This window comes from Adiantum capillus-veneris, chromosome 1 (assembly GCF_014529385.1).
Source record: "Adiantum capillus-veneris isolate H3 chromosome 1, ASM1452938v2, whole genome shotgun sequence".
In the NCBI taxonomy this organism is placed as follows: domain Eukaryota; kingdom Viridiplantae; phylum Streptophyta; class Polypodiopsida; order Polypodiales; family Pteridaceae; genus Adiantum; species Adiantum capillus-veneris.
In genome coordinates, this window is record NC_140931.1 from 38,382,706 (window position 1) to 38,408,749 (window position 26,044).

The following is a 26,044-nucleotide window of genomic DNA, read 5'->3' on the forward strand; positions in this document are numbered from 1 at the left end:
AAAAAAAACTCCTTGTAAGAAGGATGGTTAGATACCGATTTTGTCATACACTAACCCCCGCCTGGTTAGAAATCTTATCAAGAGCAGGAGTAATGAAACTTCTCAAATTGCTTCCTCGTAAATTAAATTGGGCAGGAGGAGCCGTATGATACAGAAGTTTCACGTGCGGTTTTGAATCGGGGCTTTTCTGCGTAAGCAACCGTAACGGATGTCGGCCCAATCAGAGGGAGAATATGCAGAAGCTTCGGGAAGTTACTACAAAGCCATGCGTTTGGAGATTGATTCTTACGACCGAAGTTACATACCCCACAATATAGGTCCTATTCATACCAGTAATGGTAACCATGCAAAAGCTTTGGAATACTACTTTCAAGCGTCGGAGCGTAATTCCTTTTTGCCACAAGCTTTTAATAATATGGCTGTGATCTGCCACCACGTGCGACTATCTACACCTCGGGACTCCTCGGTTCATGATCAATCAACCGATAAAAAAAAAGGCTTCCCCAAGCATCTTTCTAGACGGGAGTTGCCACGAGCTGCGGGATTAGCCCCCTTCCAAACAATCCGAGTTCGGAGGAGGTAACCGGCCTAACCTTCCTATGGATAATTTAACTAAATAAGGGGATGCAGCGTCGTAAGGATTTCTCATTGAAAATCTGGATCGATACAATGAAGCTGGCTCATCAAAGATTTATGCAACTCGTTTCTGTAGAAGAGGCAGTTGAAAAAGCACTAAGTGGCGAGACACGGCGTAGTACCAAATCCCAAAGGAAAAAATTTCTCTCATTTTGAAAGATCCATGTTGAGATAGGGTAGTTAGTGACGGGAGAGATTTTTATTCTCTTCCCAATAGCTGTGAGTACGGAAAAGGTTTTATTTGGAACGAATAGAATTGAAAACCTGGCTATTTTTAGTTTTCCCACACCTCACCTCGGAGTAGGATTCATCCCTCACCCAAAGGGTGGGAGTGCAGTCATATGAGCCGTATGGGGTGGGAAACCCCCAAGTTCGGTTCTGAAGGAGGAGATTACTGGGAAAGGAATCATCCATTCTTGTCGAGGGGAACAGGCCATTTATCAAGGATTTAGAAATTTCGGAAGCTTGGTTTGATCAGGCTGCTGAGTATTGGCGACGGGCAATAGCACTTTCCCCCGACATTATGCCGAAGCACAGAATTGGCTGAAAATTACGGGACGCTTCTCCCCGTCTCATCGGTGGGAGAGTTGGAACAACAGTACGAGAGTAGCGTGACTTCCTAAATAGGGAAGTCAAAGTAAGTAAAACTTTTTGTTTCTCTCGACCCCTCCCCCCCCCCCCCGGGGGGGGGGGGCAATTAGTATTACTTATCAAGTCCATCAGGCGCCGCTAAGCCGTGTAATAATACCACCGAAAGCCTATCCCACATGATCTCTTCACTATAGACGTTCAACTTTCAAATTTGGAGGGAAGTAACAGATTCTTGCATGTTAATGAAACCCCCAATTCTCAGAAATTTTATATCTCCTGTTGGTAGGTTGTTGCTATCCCCTGCTCGAAGAGAGGAGAGTCCCAATGACTATTCGTTCGCCAGAACCAGAAGTCAAAATTATGGTAGAGAAGGATCCTGTAAAAACTTCTTTCGAGAAGTGGGCTCAGCCTGGACATTTCGCAAGAAATTTAGCTAAGGGTCCCAGTACCACTACATGGATTTGGAACCTACACGCCGATGCCCATGATTTTGATAGTCATACCAATGACTTGGAGGATATATCCCGTAAGATATTTAGTGCGCATTTTGGCCAACTAGCTATTATTTTCATTCGGTTGAGCGGGATGTATTTTCATGGAGCCCGTTTTTCCAACTATGAGTCATGGCTGAATGATCCCACACACGTAAAACCCAGTGCCCAAGTTGTTTGGCCAATAGTGGGTCAAGAAATACTTAATGGAGATGTGGGCGGGGGGTTTCAGGGCGTGCAAATAACGTCCGGATTCTTCCAACTATGGCGAGCTTCCGGAATAACTAGCGAGTTACAGCTCTATTGCACAGCCGTGGGTGCTTTAGTTTTTGCTGGATTAATGTTTTTTGCTGGTTGGTTTCACTATCACAAGGCTGCTCCAAAATTAGCTTGGTTTCAAAATGTCGAATCCATGTTGAATCATCACTTGGCCGGTCTATTGGGATTGGGATCGCTAGGATGGGCGGGACATCAAATACACGTATCGCTCCCTATCAATCAGCTCCTAGACGCAGGTGTTGACCCCGAAGAAATACCCCTTCCTCACGAACTCATCCTTAATCGTGATCTTCTAGCTCAGACGTATCCAAGTTTTGCAAAAGGATTAATTCCGTTTTTCACTTTGAACTGGTCGGAATACTCGGATTTTCTAACTTTTCGCGGCGGATTGAACCCGATAACAGGGGGTCTGTGGTTGACTGATACCGCACATCACCATTTGGCCATTGCGGTTCTCTTTTTGGTAGCTGGTCATATGTACAGGACAAATTGGGGTATCGGCATAGTACGAAGGAAATACTAGAAGCTCATAAAGGACCTTTCACGGGTGAGGGACACAAGGGTATTTACGAGATTTTGACAAGTTCATGGCACGCTCAATTAGCTATTAATCTTGCCACTTTGGGATCCTTAACAATTATTGTCTCTCACCACATGTATGCTATGCCGCCTTATCCCTACTTAGCTACCGACTACGCAACACAACTTTCTTTGTTTACACATCACATGTGGATAGGGGGTTTCTTAATAGTGGGAGCAGCTGCACATGCAGCTATTTTCGTGGTAAGGGATTATGATCCAACTACTCAATCATACAACAACCTGTTGGATCGTGTCATTCGTCATCGTGATACAATAATTTCACATCTTAACTGGGTCTGCATCTTCCTTGGTTTTCATAGCTTCGGTTTGTATATTCACAACGATACTATGAGTGCCTTGGGGCGTCCTCAAGATATGTTTTCGGATACCGCTATTCAACTGCAACCAATCTTTGCCCAGTGGATCCAGAATACTCACGCCTTGGCTCCTGGATCGACTGCACCTAACGCAACAGCAGGCACCAGCTTGGCCTGGGGTGGGAGCGACTTAGTAGCAGTGGCCGGCAAGGTGGCCTTAGCTCCAATTCCATTAGGCACCGCAGATTTTTTGGTGCACCACATCCACGCATTCACAATTCATGTTACTGTACTAATATTATTGAAAGGCGTCTTATTTGCACGCAGCTCTCGACTAATACCCGACAAAGCAAATCTTGGTTTTCGCTTTCCTTGCGACGGCCCCGGAAGGGGGGGCACCTGCCAGGTATCTGCTTGGGATCACGTATTCTTGGGCTATTTTGGATGTACAACTCTATTTCAGTGGTTATATTTTCATTTCAGCTGGAAGATGCAATCGGATGTATGGGGAAAGTGTAAGTGAACAGGGAGCAGTGAGCCACATCACTGGAGGAAACTTTGCACAAAGTTCAACGACAATCAATGGATGGCTGCGAGATTTTTTGTGGGCACAGGCTTCTCAAGTCATTCAGTCATATGGTTCTTCATTATCTGCATATGGGCTTCTATTCTTAGGGGCTCATTTTGTCTGGGCCTTTAGCTTAATGTTTCTATTCAGTGGTCGCGGCTATTGGCAAGAACTTATTGAATCTATAGTTTGGGCTCATAACAAATTGAAAGTTGCTCCTGTTACCCAACCCAGAGCTCTGAGTATTATACAGGGACGTGCAGTGGGAGTAACTCATTACCTTCTGGGTGGAATCGCCACAACTTGGGCATTCTTCCTGGCGAGAATCGTTGCAGTGGGATAATGGCTAGGAGGATTTGAGAAACATTATGGTATCAAGATTTCCAAAGTTCAGCCAGGGTCTATCCCAGGACCCAACTACTCGTCGTATCTGGTTTGGCATAGCCACTGCGCATGATTTTGAAAGTCATGACGATACTACCGAAGAACGTCTCTATCAAAAAATATTTGCATCTCACTTTGGTCAGTTAGCTATTATTTTTCTATGGACCTCTGGGAATTTGTTCCACGTAGCTTGGCAGGGCAACTTTGAAACATGGGTACAGGACCCATTACATGTCAGGCCGATTGCCCATGCCATTTGGGATCCTCATTTTGGTCAACCGGCGGTCGAAGCCTATACCCGGGGGGGGTCCGCGGGCCCGGTCAATATTGCCTATTCCGGCGTATATCAGTGGTGGTACACTATTGGTTTACGCAATAACGAAGATCTCTACACCGGAGCCATTTTTCTGCTAGCTGTTGCTGCTTTGTTCCTACTAGCTAGCTGGTTACACCTCCAACCCAAATGGAAACCAAGCATCTCCTGGTTCAAAAATGCTGAATCTCGTCTTAATCATCACCTATCAGGATTATTTGGAGTGAGTTCCCTAGCTTGGACAGGCCACTTGATTCATGTAGCTATTCCCGAAGCAAGGGGCGGGCATGTCAGATGGAACGATTTATTGACTACTGCCCCGCATCCCCAGGGGTTGGGACCTTTTTTTTCGGGTCAATGGAGCGTTTACTCGCAAAATCCTGACTCTAACACCCATTTGTTCAATAGCAACCAAGGAGCAGGAACAGCTATTCCAACTTTTCTGGGGGGATTCCATCCACAAACTCAAAGTTTGTGGCTAACTGATATGGCTCATCACCACCTAGCAATAGCCGTCGTGTTTATAATTGCCGGCCATATGTACAGAACTAACTTTGGTATTGGACACAGCATGAAAGAAATTTTGGATGCTCACATTCCCCCGGGAGGTAAGCTGGGACGTGGACACCGGGGACTTTATGATACGGTGAATAATTCTCTCCACTTCCAATTAGGACTTGCTTTAGCTGCTTTGGGAGTCATCACCTCCCTTGTTGCACAACATATGTATTCCTTACCCGCCTATGCTTTTCTAGCGCAGGATTATACGACCCAAGCAGCACTATATACTCACCACCAATACATTGCCGGGTTTATCATGGCAGGAGCTTTTGCACATGGAGCCATCTTCTTTCTTAGAGATTATGATCCCGAGCAGAATAGAGATAATGTGTTGGCAAGAATGTTAGAGCACAAAGAAGCAATTATATCTCACCTAAGTTGGGCTAGTTTATTTCTGGGTTTTCATACGTTAGGTCTTTATGTTCATAACGATGTAATGCTAGCCTTCGGGACTCCGGAAAAACAGATTCTTATTGAACCCGTATTTGCTCAGTGGATTCAATCTGCTCATGGTAAAGTTTCATACGGTTTTGACGTGCTTCTATCTTCAGTAGATAGTCCGGCAAGTAATGCTGGTCGGGGCTTGTGGTTACCTGGCTGGTTAGACGCTGTTAACAGTAGCAATAATTCGTTATTTTTAACGATTGGTCCCGGGGATTTTCTCGTTCACCACGCCATTGCTTTAGGTTTACACACCACTACACTAATTTTGGTGAAAGGTGCTTTAGATGCACGCGGGTCCAAGTTGATGCCGGATAAGAAAGAATTTGGTTATAGTTTTCCTTGCGATGGCCCCGGCCGAGGGGGAACTTGCGACATTTCTGCCTGGGATGCTTTCTACTTAGCTGTCTTTTGGATGCTGAACACAATTGGATGGGTTACCTTCTATTGGCACTGGAAACACATCACTTTATGGCAGGGCAATGCTGCTCAATTCAACGAATCTTCTACGTATCTAATGGGATGGCTAAGAGATTATTTATGGCTAAATTCCTCGCAGCTTATTAATGGCTATAACCCCTTTGGTATGAACAGCTTATCTGTGTGGGCATGGATGTTTTTGTTTGGGCATCTCGTGTGGGCTACCGGGTTTATGTTTTTGATTTCGTGGCGCGGTTACTGGCAAGAACTCATCGAAACTTTAGCTTGGGCTCATGAAAGAACGCCTCTTGCAAATATGATACGGTGGAAAGATAAACCGGTTGCCCTTTCTATCGTTCAAGCGCGACTGGTTGGATTAGCGCACTTCTCCGTGGGTTATATATTTACCTACGCAGCTTTCTTGATAGCATCTACATCAGGTAAATTTGGCTAGTCTTCATCTTTGTTCAACTACAAAATTGCTTGTTCCCGCGTCAGATTTACCCTCACTATCCTTTCTACTCGGCACACCGACTGCCTACTTGTTTCGTAGTAATAATACAACTCTGCTCACCTACCTACCAATTATGGCAAAAAAAAGTCTTATTGAAAAGGAGAATAGTAAGAAAAAATTGGTGAAAAAATATAATCTTCTTCGCCAATTTTTGAGACGAGAGATTAAGAATAGTTTGCGGATCCAGGATAAACTAATTATTTCCGAAAAATTGCAATCTCTACCACGCAACAGTGCACGCGTTCGTCTCCGTAACCGGTGCTCCCTAACCGGACGACCCAGATCCAATTATCGAGATTTTGGTTTTTCCAGACACGTACCCCGCGAGATGGCACACACCTGTGTCTTGCCTGGAGTGTTGAAATCGAGTTGGTAGAAAAACTACTTACCCCCCCGCCTTATCTACCGCTTGTTTAGAGAATTGAAATCTTATCTATTTATCGATAGATAAATAGATAAGATAGGATGGATAGATAAAATACTGCAATTTACTCATCTTCATCATTTTTGTTTATGCATTATTTATGTCCAATGTAATTCTTTAAGAGATGTATAATACTTACTTTAGAGGCATTAACTACGCAGGGTCGAGCAGCTTGGTAGCTCACGAGGCTCATAACCTCGAGGTCACGGGTTCAAATCTCGTCTCCGCAAAGTCAATTGTCAATTCTTTTTCCAATTTACCGGAAGTTCCTACCGAGGATTAAAGAGAATCGGTTTTTCCTTTCTGTTCTACTGACTTCCCCATGGATGCAGCTTAATTAGTTCAATCGAGGAAATAAAAATTGGGATTCTACCCCATTTTTATCGCCAGTCTAGATTTATTCACAGTACATAGGCCCCTTTAACTCAGCGGTAGAGTAACGCCATGGTAAGGTGTAAGCCATCGGTTCAAATCCGACAAAGGGCTAAAATAGTCATGTAAGATGCTAATAGAGAGAGTAGTTATCCAAAATTTAGATATCCAGTACCATTGGCTAGGAAAAAAAGATATTGTAGTCAACACGAACCCTGTTCGGGGGGGGATCTTAATGTAACTAAGTCACATGCAAAAAGAATATTGTAAAGAATATTGTATTGTCTCCGGCGATATCAGTAAATCAGTTGGATATACTTTTTTGTACCAGAGACGTTTTGGTTATTCTTACCTCGGGAATTAAATGCCAATATGACGAAAAGACAAACAATAAATAGATTTATCTATTTATTGTTTTATAGATATATATCTTTACATTTGCAGTTGTTGCCAAAGAAGATAAAAAAGAATAATTGTAATTTGGGAAATAGTTTTTCCCTATTCACTGTATTACAAAACAAATTTCAATTACTGAAAATATTCTTACAAGTCTCTGGCACTCTCCCCTTTTGCACATCTTTCAAACAATCGGAAACCGTTTACACTGCTAGGAGTCTAGATGGAAACATAATTATTCTGTTCGATGCAGAAATTTCCGACACACCCTCTGGTTGCTACCTATTTTTGTTAGTCGAGACAAAATATTTTTTTAAGGTTTCCTAGGAATTGGTAGAATAAGTCCCTAAATATACTCGAAGTAGAGATAGATGCAATAAAAAGCATAAGTTCCGCGTATTCCTATGCATAACATGTGTAAACTCCTTATACTATACTACAAAATTTTGTATTTACCTACCCCGGATTCTCGGAGACAACTCGACTTTCCGTTGGATCAGGTTCGTTGTTGTGTTAAAATGGTTAGCGAAGTCCTGGAAGAAAAGCGGGGTTTACCTACTAAATATCTGACGTGGCAGAAGGGATCTCCCAGAGACAAGAAGGGATGATATATTGGAACGACAAGCAGGGAGGAGAAAGAATTGGGCAAAAATGATGAATAGAATAAATTGAAAGAAAAGTGAAAAAAAAATGGAAAAGGGCAAGAAGGCCTTGTGAAAATATTACGATTTTTGATCTCGCACGACAAATTCTGATAAAATGACTTATCAATTCTGGTAATCTCATATTCAAGAGAACTATACCAACTCCTGGAATATAGAAATAGGAATGAGGGACCTAAAAGTGGTTTGGGTAGCTTAGTGGGAACAGATATGACAATTGCCATTGGAAAATCTTCCAAAGAACCGAAAGACTTATTCGACAGTATGGATGACTGGCTCAGGAGAGATCGTTTTGTATTTGTGGGTTGGTCCGGCTTACTACTATTTCCCACCGCTTACTTCGCCCTGGGGGGCTGGTTCACGGGTACGACCTTTGTGACTTCGTGGTATACTCACGGATTAGCAAGTTCTTACTTGGAGGGATGCAATTTCTTGACTGCCGCGGTATCTACCCCTGCTAATAGTTTGGCCCACTCTTTGCTTCTTTTGTGGGGTCCTGAAGCACAGGGGGACTTCACTCGTTGGTGCCAATTGGGGGGTTTATGGACTTTTGTCGCCCTTCATGGTTCTTTCGCCTTAATAGGTTTTATGTTACGCCAATTTGAACTGGCTAGGTCCGTACAATTACGCCCCTACAACGCAGTAGCTTTCTCTGGTCCGATTGCGGTTTTTGTCTCCGTATTTTTTATTTACCCTTTAGGACAATCGGGGTTGTTCTTCGCACCTAGTTTTGGTGTAGCGGCTATCTTCCGATTCATTTTGTTTTTTCAAGGTTTTCATAATTGGACTCTGAATCCATTTCATATGATGCAGGTTGCAGGAGTTCTGGGCGTTGCTCTCCTATGTGCCATTCATGGTGCTACAGTTGAAAATACTCTATTTGAAGACGGTGACGGTGCAAACACATTTCGGGCGTTCAATCCAACTCAGTCTGAAGAGACTTATTCGATGGTAACTGCAAATCGCTTCTGGTCGCAAATATTTGGTGTCGCTTTTTCCAACAAACGCTGGTTACATTTTTTCATGTTATTTGTGCCAGTGACGGGTTTATGGATGAGTGCTATCGGAGTAGTTGGTCTCGCCTTAAATTTGCGCACGTATGACTTTGTCTCCCAAGAAATTCGTGCAGTAGAAGATCCCGAGTTCGAGACTTTCTACAAAAAGAATATCTTACTAAACGAAGGGATCCGTGCCTGGATGGCAGCTCAAGATCAACCTCACGAAAATCTTGTATTCCCCGAGTGGAAACGCTCTTTAATGGAACTCTCTCTCTGGGTGGTCGCGATCAGGAAACCACGGATTTTGCTTGGTGGGCGAGGAACGCCTAGTTGATTAATCTGTCTGGTAAATTGCTTGGTGCCCACGTAGCTCATGCTGGTCTGATTGTATTTTGGGCTAGAGCTATGAATTTATTTGAAGTAGCCCACTTCGTATCAGAGAAGCCTATGTATGAGTAGGGATTAATTCTACTTCTCCACTTGGAAACCCTGGGTTAGGGGGTAAGTCCTGGCGAGGAAGTGGCCGATACCTTCCCTTACTTTGTTTCCGGAGTGCTACATTTGATTTCTTCCGCATTTTTGGGTTTTGGAGGCATATATCATGCTTTGATTGGTCCCGAAACTCTGGAAGAATCTTTTCCTTTCTTTGGTTACACTTGGAAGGATAAAAATAAGATGACTACAATTCTTGGTATTCATCTAATATTACTAGGTTTCGGCGCTTTCCTACTGGTTTTCAAAGCACTCTATTTCGGAGGGTTGTATGATACATGGGCACCCGGTGGCGGAGATGTAAGAGAAATTACGAATCTTACTCTAAACCCCAATATTATCTTTGGTTACCTACTAAAGTCTCCGTTTGGCGGAGAGGGATGGATTGCGAGTGTAGATAATCTAGAAGATATTATCGGGGGACATGTGTGGCTCGGATCCATCTGTATTTTCGGCGGGATTTGGCACATATTAACAAAACCGTTTGCCTGGGCTCGTCGAGCTTTTGTGTGGTCCGGGGAGGCTTATTTATCCTACAGCTTGGGAGCTCTAGCCATATTTGGCTTCACTGCCTGCTGTTTCGTCTGGTTCAACAACACAGCATATCCTAGTGAATTTTATGGTCCCACCGGTCCAGAAGCTTCTCAAGCTCAAGCTTTTACCTTCCTCGTTAGAGACCAACGTCTCGGCGCCAACATAGGTTCCGCCCAGGGACCTACTGGGTTAGGAAAATACCTAATGCGTTCCCCCACCGGAGAAATTATTTTTGGGGGCGAAACAATGCGCTTCTGGGATCTTCGTGCTCCTTGGTTAGAACCTCTAAGGGGTCCAAATGGTTTAGATATTGGTAAGTTGAAAAGGGATATACAGCCATGGCAGGAGCAACGATCTGCGGAATATATGACTCATGCACCCTTAGGCTCCTTAAACTCTGTAGGCGAGGTAGCTATCGAGATTAAAGCTGTAAACTATGTATCTCCCCGAAGTTAGTTAGCAACTTCTCACTTTGTTTTGGGATTCTTTTTCTTTGTGGGCCATCTATGGCACACAAGTAGGGCTCGTGCAGCCGCAGCCGGCTTTGAAAAAGAAGTTGACCGCGATACCGAACCCGTTCTTTCTATGACACCCCTTAATTAAAATCCAAAGAATTTGTTTAGATGATGAAAGGATGATGGAAGAAAAAAAAAATAGGTGAATAATTTTCCACGTGCTAACAAGTGAAACAAGTGAGGACTTAATAAATTAACCTCCTCTTCTCTTAATTCATCACATTTCTTTAAGATCTATCTATCCAAGTGGATACGTAGATTCCAACTCATCATCTAGTCATATATTATACACACACAAATAATGGTTTTTTGCAACGTATTGGAGGAGAACCTCTTTGGATCGGAGTAGATCTCAGCTATCACTCTTGTCTCCTTTATGGATGATCCAAATGTTAGGAGAGAGAGGGATTCGAACCTTCGATGGCATCGAGGTGCCATGCCAATTTTCAAGACTGGAGCCTTAAACCGCTCGACCATCTCTCCCAAATAGGCGAATTCTTCCTTTGAGATTCGGAGGATAAAAAGTGTAACCCAAGTCTACCAGATGATTGGGGAAGACAATTGAGTCACGAATGAACCGCAAAAGTTTTTGATTCTAAGATCTATTTGTATAGAGAGAGATTTTTTTTTCTACCCTTGCTACGATACAACAGATACGGGGTGAAAATATCGCTACATGAGATAAACATCTTCAATAGCAGGCGGGGTTGAGCTAACTTTTCTAGTTGAGAGGTGTCGTAGGGATTTGATAAATTAGTCTTAGAAATAGACGTTTGTTCCCTACAAATGAAAACTTCGCAGCAGCTCCGTCGGATGAGGATTAAGTGGTACAGAAAATCAATTCCTCATGCGAAAGGAATCGGAATTATGACTACTGCTTTTCAATTTGCTTTATTTGCATTAATTGCTACCTCATTTTTATTAGTTGTTGGTGTGCCTGTGGCGTTTGCGTCTCCCGGAGGATGGTCTGACAACAAAAATATTGTTTTTTCAGGGGCCTCATTATGGATTGGATTAGTTTTTTTGGTAGGTATACCCAATTCCTTCATCTCCTAAAAGTCTGTTTTGGTTCTTCCCCTCGTAACTTACCGTTACGGGTGGGGAATTCAAATGTGAAACGAGATAAATAGATTTTCCACCGCCAGAAAGAAGGATTTGCAATTTGCAATACATAACTCAGTTTAAGTTGATTTCGTAAGAAAAGAAATGAAGTTATGTAGGCAAATTTAATCTTTTCTTTTATTATATTAAAAGAAGTGTGTATTAAGCATCTCATTGGTAAAAGATGCAATTTGGTACGTAAAATAAAATGACGGATTGCGCGGATATAGTTGAGTGGTAAAATTTCTCCTTGCCAAGGAGGTGACGCGGGTTCGATTCCCGCTATCCGCCTACTTTGGGGACAATAAATAGGTTTGACCCCTAATAAAGAGACATACAAAACTCTTACCTATAGAAATTTCAAGTTTTTGCAATTCACAATTTCGTTTGAAATTTTGGGGCGAATAACTAGGTTGCAGGTTGTCATTTTCGAAGTGGATGCATATGAAACTATAAATTTTCATCGGGAGCATAGGGGAAACTACTTGTCAGTTTCTAATCTCAGCACTATACTCACTGGTAAGACATTTCGTCTGACCGGCTGAACGTCCTCGATGGTCTTTTCAAGTCGGCATTAGAATAGAATCTTTGAAACGGGGCGATATAGTCAAGCGGTAAGACGTAGGACTGCAAATCCTCAATTCCCCAGTTCGAATCTGGGTATCGCCTAGAAGAAGAAATGGAAAATAACAATTTGGAAGATTAAATTCATCTAATTTTACTCACCCATCTAGGTAGAGTTTTTCGGGGATTGCTTGGTGCGCCAAAATCGGATACAGGTTGAGTTGCTCTATAGCTTTTTATAGCCTAACACATTCCATGTATCTCGACAAATCACGCATCGACAATCCCGAATAAGTATACTACTACTTAGTCAGTAGCAAGTAGGAATTGACAAATTCTACAAAATTAGAAAAACTACCCAGTAACATTGGAAAAGACGACTTGGCTTTATACATACTCGTTGTTTCTCGCTACTAGGGGGGTATCCTGTAGAAGAAGATATTTGATTCTTATTACGTTCTTTGACGCTTCCAAAGATTTAATATACATCTGAGCTTGAGGCTAGTTAGTTATCGGTAAAATTTGGGGAGTGAAAAGATAGGAATTATAATTACGGATTCAGTCACTATAGCTTGGGCTGCCTTGACGGCAATTTCTACCTTTTCCCTCTCGCTTGTAGTTCGGGGAAGAAGTGGGTTGTGACTTGTGTCGAGTAGCTAATTGATCCTTCGTTAAACGGATCCTTTATCTAGTTAATTTAGGAATTAAATTACACTGCATAGAAATTTTTTTTTTGCCTATAAGATTTCTTCTCGTATCAAAATCTGGAAATTGAACAAAAAAAGTAAATAGATATATCTATATTATTTGATTCCGGGGAGAAGAAATTCTATGAGGGGTTTTAACAACCCAAGATCATTATTTTAACCCTTTACTTCATAAATTGGTATAATGGGGTAATCGGTATTTTACTCCACTGGTGGTTCAAGTTGTAGATATTTCTCTGCGTTTACGACTGCACCCGAGGCAAAAAATTAGCTTTTTTCTTGTATTTTCAGTTGATATGCAGCTAAGCTTATAGTTACGAATGTTTCACTTGATACCGTTTTAGTGACTATCTCTTTCTTCTAGAATAGAAATGTAAGTAGAACAGATTGAATGTCCAACCCATAGCTGCTCAGTGAGTGGATCTCATTTCTGGGGGAAGCAGTACCAATTTGGTAGAATTGCTAGAAATTGATAGATCGATAACTCTATCAATTTCTAGCAATTCAATCTGGAATTGCGGGCAAACAACATAGGCAGAAAAATTCTAAAGAAGCGGGGAGGGGGGAGCAATCATTACGATTAGCAGGAGTAAACTTAACCAGGAAACGTCGTTGGGTAGTAACAATTTGCTGATGTGGTAGTATAGTAGCAGCCATATAGGTCCGCGATTTACTCCGAAATACCAAATCTTGTTTCACCGCATTTGCTTTGTGAAAGCAAAATATATATATATATATCTTTTCATCTTCCCCCCCCCCCCCCCCCCCAACAACTACTCCCATGAATTACTACACTATTAACTTTACTAAGTTACCAAGAAATCTACTAAGTTACCGATCAGAGTAATTGATAACTACCCATTATTTTGGGCGGCCGTCTGAATGTAAAGAATGAGTAGAAAAGCTCTCGGAATTAGAATGAAAAGTGCAGTGGCTACAAACGCAAGAATGTTTACTTCCGTATTAGTAGTTCAAATCATTAATTGGGAAATAAATTAAGCGGCCCCATCAAGAGAAACTCTCGGATTCCGTTATGAACCTTCGATTTTTAGTTAGTCGGGTTGACCGAATCAAATATTATTAGTTAATTATAAGGCGTTGAAACCAAATTTCTAATATCGATTATGTAGTATATCACACGATTAGGTATGCAATACAAATAGATACCGGGAATACCTATCTCTAACTTCTACAAGCAGTTTAGATCCATCGCTTCCGCTTCTAGCTAATCGGTCAGCTGCTAACAGGGGAAAGTGATATGTTGATAAATCATTTTACTCATTAGTTTAATGTCGTTAATAAAAAACTATTTCTATGGCATCCTTAATCCCTCCATATTGACAACTCGAGGGAAATAACCTAAGCTTCTAGCAAATAATCTGGCCTCTATCGTCTAGAGGCCCAGGACACCTCTCTTTCACAGAGGCGACGGGGATTCGAATTCCCCTGGGGGTATTCGAGTTTCAATAACTTCTTTGCGCACATAACAAGTCTATTGTTACCCCTCCCGATAAATTTCGGGACAACTGAAAAGAATCGAATGAAAGCTTTTAAATGAAATTGATTAATCGAGCAACAATTCATGTCATAGAATAGAACCAAAATTCCTTTCCTACGGGTCGATGCCCGAGCGGTTAATAGGGACGGACTGTAAATCCGTTGGCGATGCCTACGCTGGTTCGAATCCAGCTTGACCCAAGAAGTAAAATAGGAAAATCTAAATCTGGGCATATTCTTTATAAGTGGTATCTTTTAGCATCTATGTAAGATGGGTAATAGAACTCCGATGTGTTTCGTTGCAATTTCCCGTATCGGGATTGACGGGTCTCGAACCCGCAGCTTCCGCCTTGACAGGGTGGTGCTCTAACCAATTGAACTACAACCCCGAGTAGCAATTAGCTCAGTTGAAGTGTATGTAGTAATTGTCCAAGAGTCAATGATTCATAATCTAATTTTTGTTAAAACTCATGAATGAGGACAGAAGAAATCTTTTTTTTTTTACTTTGCTAGGGAATAAAAGAAATCGGATAGAAAATCTTCAGGTTGTAGGAGGTCTTCAATCTGATATATTTTTCAGAGGCGTTGGCAATAAATTATCCTAACCCTAAGGCAATCTTTTTACAATCTATCTACCTATCTACCTACAGATAGAATTTTTTATTTGACAAGTACCTCTATTCACGTTGCCCAGAGTTGGAGACGTCACAGATTGGTGTTGCCAAAATCATTGGGAAGACATCCTACTTATCCTTCCACCAAGCTTTAGATTTTCTTGACAATTAAAATTTCTGATGTGATATAATTACAAAGGACTTCTTTTCTCGATTCCACGTCTAAGCGTCAATCGTTGTTTCGCCCCTGATACTACTAAGTTTCCCGGAAAAAACTTTATCACAGAAGTGATTTTAAGTTTGTAAAATCTGGATTTTGCTTAGGTTCCCATCTCGTGGCTCGTCAAAAAGAAAAAAAATTTCGGTGCATAAACCCTCTAAATTCTTTTTGAAATAGCAAAATATGTGAATAAGATTTCCTGCAGCTTTCTACCTGCTTTCACGAATTTGTTAGAGGAGGAATAAAGAAAGATAATTCAGTGAAAAAAAAAGTCTACTCATATCTATTTACTCACACCCACTCGTATATTTAGATCTATCTAGATTAGATATTCCTCCACCTTTATATATATATATATATATATATATATATATATATATGTATGTATGTATGTATGTATGTATGTATGTATGTATGTATGTATATATATGTATGTATGTATATATATATATATATAAATCTTTGTCAAAGGAAGGAGGAATTTGCAAATTATATTATTAGAATCATCAGACTGGTCTGTGAAATTTAATTCAGAGGTAGGTCTAGATGTACCACTTCGTTAGGAGGAAGTGGAGGTATGCCCGTACTGCCAGAACTTGCACAAATTCAATTTAAAGTTTTTAGTCCTTTCGTTCATCAAAAATTGCTTAAGGAACTTGAAAATTTCCCAAAAATTGAAGATACAGATAAGGAAGTAGAATTCTGATCTATTGGAAATCAGTACTGTCATAATAATCAATATCTAATTCTCCTAAATGCTTTTCTCATATTGAACTGATCATTTAATGTGGGGAAGTGCCAGGGGAGAAAAGGCTAGAATATTGGTTAACCTAGCAGATCGGCCACAGTAGGGATCCATTGAGGGAAAATAGGGATCCAAAGGGGGGGCCATCTGCAAAAGAGCCATGTGCAACAATGGGCTAAAAAGACCCTAAGGTTCAGCCCATTAAGACTTCCAAAATGCTAAGGTTCCAAAATTCAAAGGTTGTGTCCAAAGGATTAAAGCTCAAGGGGAATTGGATGCTTTGTGTGCTCTCCAAAGTCAACACATATCCCTACATGGGAGAGGGTGAGCCCTTCTTCTAGGGGATGATAGAGAAAGCCACACACACACACACAGGCTCCCTTTACACAAAGGGAATGAGGGACACATGTAAGCTCCCTAGGCCAGATGCCCACAAGGTGTGCCCAGTTTCTATTGGATGACCCTTGAAGTGGACCAATGAGAATTAAGCTAGAGTAAATCTAGTTTAATTAATTTAAAAACATTTAATAAAAGAAACCAATGAGAATTAAGTCTCCTAGAAGACTATTGGGCAGTCTCACAAGGGGTCCAATGAGCATTCAGGAGCCCAATGGCTTGCCTGATTCCTATTGGCCAGGAGGCAAAGGGGTCCAATGAGAGTTTAGTTTAATTATTTAATTACCTAAAGCTCTCACAAAAGGGGAAAGGGGGACACATGTCAAAAGGCTATCACTTATGCTGCTTAATAGTCATTGGCTTGACTTGGGGAGAGACAATGAAGGCTCAGCAAGAGCAAATAGCAAGAGGGCTCGCCCAAGAGGAGAGAGGGGGCTGATTTTTGCAAGGCATTATCACACACACACACTCACACAATCTCATGTGTGAAGAAAGAGAAGACTATCTCTTCCCAAGCTTTAATGGAGAACTCATCACCTACTCCAAGCTTGTGAGATAGAAGCCTACATCAACACTCTCTTGGCATGTGGATGCAAATCCAACCAAGAGCCAAGCTTCAATGCATGCTCATCTCCTCTACCAAGCTAATTACTAAGCTAAGCTATGCTAATATGAGTGATTATGTGAGGAGATGTACATCTTTCTCGTAAGATACTCCTTCTTCCTCTCAATCTACTCTCATACCCTGCTAGCTCTCACCATCTTCGAAGGTGTGTGAGGTCTTGGGTCTGAGAACGGGGATAATTCAAGTTGTGTTTGCTTAGTGCATGAAGCTTTCATCTTCATTGCACTAGCTAGTCTTGAAGGAACACAAAGAATTGTATTGTACAATGTCTCTCTTGATGGGAGAAACCATAATACAAAGCCTTTTGGAGGGGGGATCGGCTCCATGCAAATCCGGTCCTCAACTGTTGTCATTAGCTTAATTTCTCTCTCTTTTGAAAGTATTGTCGATGCTATCTAACTAGGTGTTATGCTTTTTGTTGCTCTGTCCACCAAGCACTCTTGTAATTCTCATTAGGAATCTATTCTAATGAAATGCCCACTATATTCATGCTAATTTCCGCTACACATAAGTTTTTAGACCATAGCTAATGACAACAGTTGAGGACCGGATTTGCATGGAGCCGATCCCCCCTCCAAAAGGCTTTGTATTATGGTTTCTCCCATCAAGAGAGACATTGTACAATACAATTCTTTGTGTTCCTTCAAGACTAGCTAGTGCAATGAAGATGAAAGCTTCATGCACTAAGCAAACACAACTTGAATTATCCCCGTTCTCAGACCCAAGACCTTACACACCTTCGAAGATGGTGAGAGCTAGCAGGGTATGAGAGTAGATTGAGAGGAAGAAGGAGTATCTTACGAGAAAGATGTACATCTCCTCACATAATCACTCATATTAGCATAGCTTAGCTTAGTAATTAGCTTGGTAGAGGAGATGAGCATGCATTGAAGCTTGGCTCTTGGTTGGATTTGCATCCACATGCCAAGAGAGTGTTGATGTAGGCTTCTATCTCACAAGCTTGGAGTAGGTGATGAGTTCTCCATTAAAGCTTGGGAAGAGATAGTCTTCTCTTTCTTCACACATGAGATTGTGTGAGTGTGTGTGTGTGATAATGCCTTGCAAAAATCAGCCCCCTCTCTCCTCTTGGGCGATCCCTCTTGCTATTTTCTCTTGTTGAAACCTCATTGGCTCTCCCCAAGTCAAGCCAATGACTATTAAGTAGCATAAGTGATAGCCTTCTAACATGTGTCCCCCTTTCCCCTTTTGTGAGAGCTTTAGGTAATTAAATAATTAAACTAAACTCTCATTGGACCCCTTTGCCTCCTGGCCAATAGGAATCAGGCAAGCCATTGGGCTCCTGAATGCTCATTGGACCCCTTGTGAGACTGCCCAATAGTCTTCTAGGAGACTTAATTCTCATTGGTTTCTTTTATTAAATGTTTTTAAATTAATTAAACTAGATTTACTCTAGCTTAATTCTCATTGGTCCACTTCAAGGGTCATCCAATAGAAACTGGGCACACCTTGTGGGCATCTGGCCTAGGGAGCTTACATGTGTCCCTCATTCCCTTTGTGTAAAGGGAGCCTGTGTGTGTGTGTGGCTTTCTCTGTCATCCCCTAGAAGAAGGGCTCGCCCCCTCCTTTGTAGGCTTTGAAGAAGACTTTTGTACACACACTAAGCATCCAATTTTCCCTAGGGTTGACCTTTGGACACAACCTTTGAATTTTGGAACCTTAGCATTTTGGAAGTCTTAATGGGCTGAACCTTAGGGTCTTTTTAGCCCATTTTTGGACATGGCTCTTTTGCAGATGACCCCCCCTTTTGATCCCTATTTTCCCTCCTTTGGATCCCTACTGTGGCCGGTCTGCTAGCTTAACCAATATTCTATCTTTTTCTCCCCTGGTACCTCCCCACATTAAATGATCAGTTTAATATGAGAAAATCATTTAGGAGAATTAGATATTGATTATTATGACACTTTGAGAATCTAGGGACAAGGCTAAACTTCTCTTCGGCCTATCATCCACAAACGGATGGCCAAAGTGAAATAGCTAACCTAACCATTCTCGATCTACTAAAAGCCTATGTAACGGAAGTAGATCAAAGATCCCAATGGGAGAAGTACTTACCCTTAGTGGAGTATGCTTACAATAACACTGTACATACTTCCATGGGAAAAGCACCTTTCGAGGTAATTGAGGGAAGATCAAAAAGTCCCTTGCTACTTAAGGTACATGGGAAGATCTTCGGTGTAGATGAGTATAGCCGAGACCTACAAGAATCTTTCCAAAAGATTAAGGATGCTATCTCTATCTCACAGCAAAGGCAAAAGGCTGCTGCTGACAAGCACAGAAGAGCCCAAGCCTTTAAAGAAAACGATTGGGTCTTGTTAAAGTTTCCCAAGGCTCGATTAAGGCACACGACCGGCAAGAATCCTACGGGCCACCAAAAGTACTATGCTAAACTAGCAAAAAGGTACTATGGTCCCTTTCAAATTCTTAGGCCAATGAATGAGATGGCCTATCAACTCAAGTTGCCCAATCATTGGCTCATACACAATGCTTTTCATGTGAGCCTATTAAAGCCTTACAAAGGAGAGCCACCTCAAGAACCAACTATTGAAGACCCACCGGAGATCGAGGACCAAGAGGAGGTGCTGCAGCCCGAATCCATTCTCCGACATGAAGACAAGGTACTAAGAGGCGGTAAGACTATCCGACGATATCTTATTAAGTTTAAGAATTATCCTTTTGAAGATGCTAGATGGATGCAAGGCATACGATTAAAGGATAACCTAAACCTTGTCAATGCTTACAATGCTTCCCAATGAGTAAGAAAATGTTTAAAATGTTAAAAAATGAACAAAGTTTTTGTATGATAAGACTCTCTTTTTCTTTATTGTGCACAAAAATGAAGTAGTATGCATGCTTAGATCAAGTTTGCAGAGACGACGTCTCCCAAACACCAAGCTGAGCTTGTCACTCTATTATGGAAGACTAATAGGACTAATGTGCAGACATGCCTAAGGCTCTCAAGCGCCAAATGGACTAGTCATCCATTGTGGAATGATGTTGTAGGGTAACATAGGGATCCTCTACCCGCTAAGAAAAGGACTCATGAATATGCTTTATCTTCTCTACACCATAGTCGAGGACGACTATGATTTCAAGAGAGAGGTAATGTCATAATAATGAATATCTAATTCTCCTAAATGATTTTCTCATATTAAACTGATCATTTAATGTGGGGAAGTGCCAGGGGAGAAAATGCTAGAATATTGGTTAACCTAGCAGACCGGCCACAGTAGGGATCCAAAGGAGGGAAAATACGGATCCAAAGGGGGGGCCATCTGCAAAAGAGCCATGTGCAACAATGGGCTAAAAAGACCCTAAGTTTCAGCCCATTAAGACTTCCAAAATGCTAAGGTTCCAAAATTCAAAGGTTGTGTCCAAAGGGTTAAAGCTTAGGGGGAATTGGATGCTTTGTATGCTCTCCAAAGTCAACACATATCCCTACATCGGAGGGGGCGAGCCCTTCTTCTAGGGGATGAGAGAGAAAGCCACACACACACACACACGTAGGCTCCCTTTACACAAAGGGAATGAGGGACACATGTAAGCTCCCTAGGCCAGATGCCCACAAGGTGTGCCCAATTTCTATTGGATGACCCTTGAAGTGGACCAATGAGAATTAAGCTAGAGTAAATCTAGTTTAATTAATTTAAAAACATTTAATAAAAGAAACCAATGAGAATTAAGTCTCATAGAAGACTATTGGGCAGTCTCACAAGGGGTCCAATGAGCATTCAAGAGCCCAATGGCTTGCCTGATTCCTATTGGCCAGGAGGCAAAGGGGTCCAATGAGAGTTTAGTTTAATTATTTAATTACCTAAAGCTCTCACAAAAGGGGAAAGGGGGACACATGTCAGAAGGCTATCACTTATGCTGCTTAATAGTCATTGGCTTGACTTGGGGAGAGCCAATGAGGTTTCAACAAGAGAAAATAGCAAGAGGGCTCGCCCAAGAGGAGAGAGGGGGCTGATTTTTGCAAGGCATTATCACACACACACTCACACAATCTCATGTGTGAAGAAAGAGAAGACTATCTCTTCCCAAGCTTTAATGGAGAACTCATCACCTACTCCAAGCTTGTGAGATAGAAGCCTACATCAACACTCTCTTGGCATGTGGATGCAAATCCAACCAAGAGCCAAGCTTCAATGCATGTTCATCTCCTCTACCAAGCTAATTACTAAGCTAAGCTATGCTAATATGAGTGATTATGTGAGGAGATGTACATCTTTCTCGTAAGATACTCCTTCTTCCTCTCAATCTACTCTCATACCCTGCTAGCTCTCACCATCTTCGAAGGTGTGTGAGGTCTTGGGTCTGAGAACGGGGATAATTCAAGTTGTGTTTGCTTAGTGCATGAAGCTTTCATCTTCATTGCACTAGCTAGTCTTGAAGGAACACAAAGAATTGTATTGTACAATGTCTCTCTTGATGGGAGAAACCATAATACAAAGCCTTTTGGAGCGGGGACCAGCTCCATGCAAATCCGGTCCTCAACTGTTGTCATTAGCTTAATTTCTCTCTCTTTTGAAAGTATTGTCGATGCTATCTAACTAGGTGTTATGTTTTTTGTTGCTCTCTCCACCCAAGCATTCTTGTAATTCTCATTAGGAATCTATTCTAATGAAATGCCCACTATGTTCATGCTAATTTCCGCTACACATAAGTTTTTAGACCATTAAATGTTACAAGTACCAATTGACAGAACCTTCTCTCGAAGAGAGAGATGCCGCGTATCAATGTATTACGTATTCTGCTGACCCATATGTACCAGCTTAATTGATTTGTAAGGAAGACCAAATAGTGCAAGAGGAAGATGTACGACTCGGATCTATTCCTTGGATGAATTCCGGAGGAACATTTATTATTAATGGGATCGCTGGAGTTTTAGTCAGTCAAATATTGAGGAGTCCTGGTATTTACTACAATCGGGAGTCGGATCAGAGAGGGATTCTCGCGTATACCAGCACCGCAATTTCAGATCAGGGAGGGAAATTTAAGCTAGAGATAGACGGGAGGAATAGAATATGGGTTCGTATAAGCAAGAAAAAATATATATCTATTTTTATTCTACTAGTAGCTATGGGGTTATGCAAAAGAGATATTCTACAAAACTCCCGTTACCCAAGGATTTTTTCAAATATGTTCAAAAGGCAAAAAGAAAGTATTGAATCTCCAGAGGATGCCATAGCAGAGCTGTACAAACACCTATACTCTGCTACAGACGCAGATGTATTCTTTTCGGAATCCATATTTAGGGAATTATAGAAGAGTTTTTTCCAACATAGATGCGAATTAGGACGAATTGGTAGACGAAACCTAAACATCAAGCTAACTCTTGATGTACCCGAAACGGAGTCTTTTTTGCTACCCCAAGACATATTAGCAGCTGCAGATCACTCAGTAGAAATAAGTTACGGAGAGGGCAAACTCGACGATATAGATCATTTGAAAAATCGACGTGTTCGATCCGTTGCATATTTGCTTCAGGAACAATTGAAATTAGCTCCAAACCGTTTGGAGAATTTGATTCGATAAAATTTATCTAGAGCCGTTAGGCGCAAATGCGCAATCACTCCCCGAGGGTTGGTCACACCCGTGCTAGTAATAGAAGCTTTCAAGGAGTTTTTTGGTTCACACCCCCTTTCGCAATTTTTGGACCAAACAAATCCATTATCTGAAATGGTTCATAAACGAAGATTAATCTCTGCAGGTCCCGACGGGTTAACACGTCGAACCACTAGTTTTCAAGCTAGAGATATTCATTTCAGTCATTATGGTCGCATCTGCCCAATCGAAACATCGGAAGGTATGAATGCTGACCTGATTTCCTCATTAGCTATTCAGGCAGGAGTTAACACTTCGGGATCTTTGGGGAGCCCTTACCTCGAAATGTCAGATTCGTCTGGGGAGGTCCAGTTAGTCAATTTATCACCCGTCGAAGATGATTATTACCGAGTAGCAAGTGAGAATTTACTATTATCCGAATGGAGAGGTTCGGAGAAGGAAATTATACCAGTGCGATATCAACAAGAGTTTCTCAGCGTTCTCTGGGAACAAGTTGATTCTCGAAGCATTCATCCTCTCCATCATTTTTCCATCGGAGCTTCTCTCATTCCATTCATTGAACATAATGATGTATACAGTGCTTTGATGGGTTCTACCACACAACGTCAAGCTGTTCCATTAATTAAGCCCGAAAGATGCATTGTAGGAACTGGGTTGGAAAGTCAAGTAGCTTTGGATTCGGGAAGTGTAGCTATATCCGAACAGGATGGTGAAGTTTTCTATATTGATGGTAATAGAATTGAGCTATCTCTTATCCACGAAGCGAAAAAGAACAAATTGGCTCAACCTACTACAATTGAGGAATTAAAAATATTTGAGCGTTCCAATAATAACACCTGCATGCACCAAAAACCCGAGGTTTCGCCAGGAGAACTCCTGAGAGGCGGAGAAATCGTAGCGGATGGAGCACCGACTGTCAGGGGGGAACTAGCTATGGGTAAAAATATATTAGTATCCTACATGCCGTGGGAAGGATACAACTTCGAAGATGCGGTGTTGATTAGTGAACGCCTTATCTATGAAGATATTTTCACATCTCTTCAAATCGAAAAACATGAGGTTGAAATTTGTGCAACAAATCAAGGACCTGAGCGGGTTACCAAGCAAATATCTCAATTGGATGGTTATTTACTTCGACACCTCGACGACGATGGGCTCGTAGAATCAGGATCTTGGGTGGAGGCCGGAGACGTTTTGGTAGGTAAACTGACGCCTCAGGAGGGGGCAAGCTCATCACGTGTTCCATAAGGAAGATCATTACAAGCTATTTTTGGTATACAACTGGTTAATGCAAGAGAAATTTGTCTAAGAGTACCTATTGGTGGGAGAGGTCGAGTCACTGATGTGAGGTGGGTATACCCCGAAGATGATGCTACAAATGATTTGGAAGTAATTCATATACATATATTGCAAAGACGTAAGATACAAGTGGATGACAAGATAGCCGGTAGGCATGGAAATAAAGGTATTGTATCAAAGATAGTACCCAGGCAAGATATGCCCTATTTGCAAAATGGTACGCCGGTTGATATGATATTAAGTCCCTTGGGAGTACCTTCACGAATGAATGTGGGACAGATTTTTGAATGCTTGCTTGGGTTAGCCGGGGAGTTTTCAGAAACTCATTACCGTGTAGTACCCTTTGACGAAAGATATGAACGGGAAGCTTCCAGAAAACTAGTATTTGCCGAACCTCACGAAGCGGATGCGCGGACCAATAATCTGTGGCTATTCGAACCCAGCCACCCTGGAAAGAGTTGATTGATCGATGGACGAACGGGTGATCCCTTTGGACAATCTATTACAACTGGGAAAGCTTATATAATGAAACTTATTCATCAGGTTGATGATAAGATTCACGCACGATCTAGTGGTCCCTACGCGCTCGTTACACAGCAACCTCTCAAGGGGAAATCAAGACGGGGGGGACAACAAATTGGAGAAATGGAAGTCTGGGCTTCGGAGGGGTTTGGGGTGTCCTACACCTTGCAGAAAATGCTTACAACTAAATCAGATCATATTTAGGCTCGCTACAAAGCACTTAGTGCAATTATGACCGGAAAACCCGTTTGCAAACCTAAAACCGTTCCAGAGTCTTTCCGATTGCTAGTTCGGGAGTTACGACGTATGGGCCTAAATTTGGAACGCAATTTCATACCTGAAGATGATTTGGGAAGGGAATATTTCCTTGAAATTTCTCTCATGAAAATTAATTGAGAGTTTATTATGATTCATCGAACTAATTATCAACAACTTCGGATTGGACTAGCTTCTCCCAAACAGATTCGCAGTTGGGCCGAAAGGGAGTTACCTAATGGAGATGTCATTGCACAAGTCGATTAACCTTACACATCGCACTATAAGACTCACAAACCATAGAGAGATGGGTCATCTTGCGAAAGAATATTTGGGCCTACAAAAAGTGAAGTCTGTGCTTGCGAAAACTGCCGATCTGTCAATGACGAAGGAGAGTCTTCTAGATTTTGCAAGCATTGCGGAGTCGAGTTTACTAACTCTCGAGTTTGTAGATATCGGATGGGATACATCAAACTCGCGTGTCCAGTAACTCACGTATGGTTTCTTAAACGAATCCCTAGTTAGATTGCAAACCTAATAGCCAAACCTCTTAAAGAATTGGAAAGCCCAGTCTATTGCGATGCGTGACTTGACTTCACATGTTGATTGGCATAGATTTCATACAATTTGTCATTCCATGTAGGAATTGGAGGCCTCTAACCAACGCGTCCCTCAATCAAAATTAAAGATGAGGAAGTCTCGCGCAACTCGGGAGAAAATACGCAATCTATTGCGTAGAAACTGAAGAATCCTCCCCATGGTTAGTTTTTGGTAGAAAGAGAGAGAATCTATCAAACTAATTAAATCAAGCTTCGTGAAAAAAAGAATAAGATATTTGTTTCAGTTAGTAGACAAATATTAAATGCTTCCTAACATAACCCCGATCCTTTGATTTTCTTTTTCGCTGATTTTCTTTTTCGCCGTTAGGAAAGACTTTGGGTATGGTTAGGGGAAGCTAATCATTGCATGTACTTCTCAAATCAACTGATAGCCATCAAAGTGGATTGAAAACCCAAAGGGGGGAAATGATCACATTAGGAACAAGAAAAAAAAATTTGACTTATGATAGGAAGGCAAAGAACCTACTTCCTCCTGTACAGGATCATCCAAGATGGAAAATTTGAGACTACTCGAAAAATACTATTTGGAACTCGAGTACTGAACAGCTATTTTCAACGGGGCGATATTTTATTAGATTATTCTAGATTCTATTATTGCGTTTCGAAAACATTTAATTAGTCAGGTTGTAAATCTGGTACTAGTTATTTGAGCCGGATGAGGGGAAACGCTCTTGTCCGATTCTGAGGGGGGGTCGGCCAACCTATCCCAATCTTTTTCTAGCTAGGCCCATGGTTGAAAGGCCCGCTCTATTAAGACTGCGGGGGCTGTTCAATTATGAGGATCGAGCCTGAAGAAACATACTTCC

The 26,044-nt window shown here is 41.6% G+C and overlaps 1 protein-coding gene and 2 non-coding genes across 3 annotated transcripts; all 3 read left to right on the plus strand.

Moving 5' to 3' along the window:
- The first annotated feature begins 7,827 nt into the window (after positions 1–7,827).
- LOC147464570 (photosystem II CP43 reaction center protein-like) lies at positions 7,828–10,578 on the plus strand. The gene is made up of 3 exons (XM_086509667.1): positions 7,828–9,181; positions 9,448–10,426; positions 10,508–10,578. Exons 1-3 carry the CDS (start codon positions 8,162–8,164, stop codon positions 10,576–10,578), a joined length of 2,070 nt encoding a protein of 689 aa, XP_086365793.1. The 5' UTR covers positions 7,828–8,161.
- A 1,233-nt stretch (positions 10,579–11,811) lies between these two features.
- Positions 11,812–11,882, plus strand: TRNAG-GCC (transfer RNA glycine (anticodon GCC)). Its single transcript has one exon. It is a non-coding gene; the product is annotated as a tRNA-Gly (tRNA).
- A 306-nt stretch (positions 11,883–12,188) lies between these two features.
- TRNAC-GCA (transfer RNA cysteine (anticodon GCA)) lies at positions 12,189–12,260 on the plus strand. Its single transcript has one exon. It is a non-coding gene; the product is annotated as a tRNA-Cys (tRNA).
- The last annotated feature ends 13,784 nt before the right edge of the window (positions 12,261–26,044 follow it).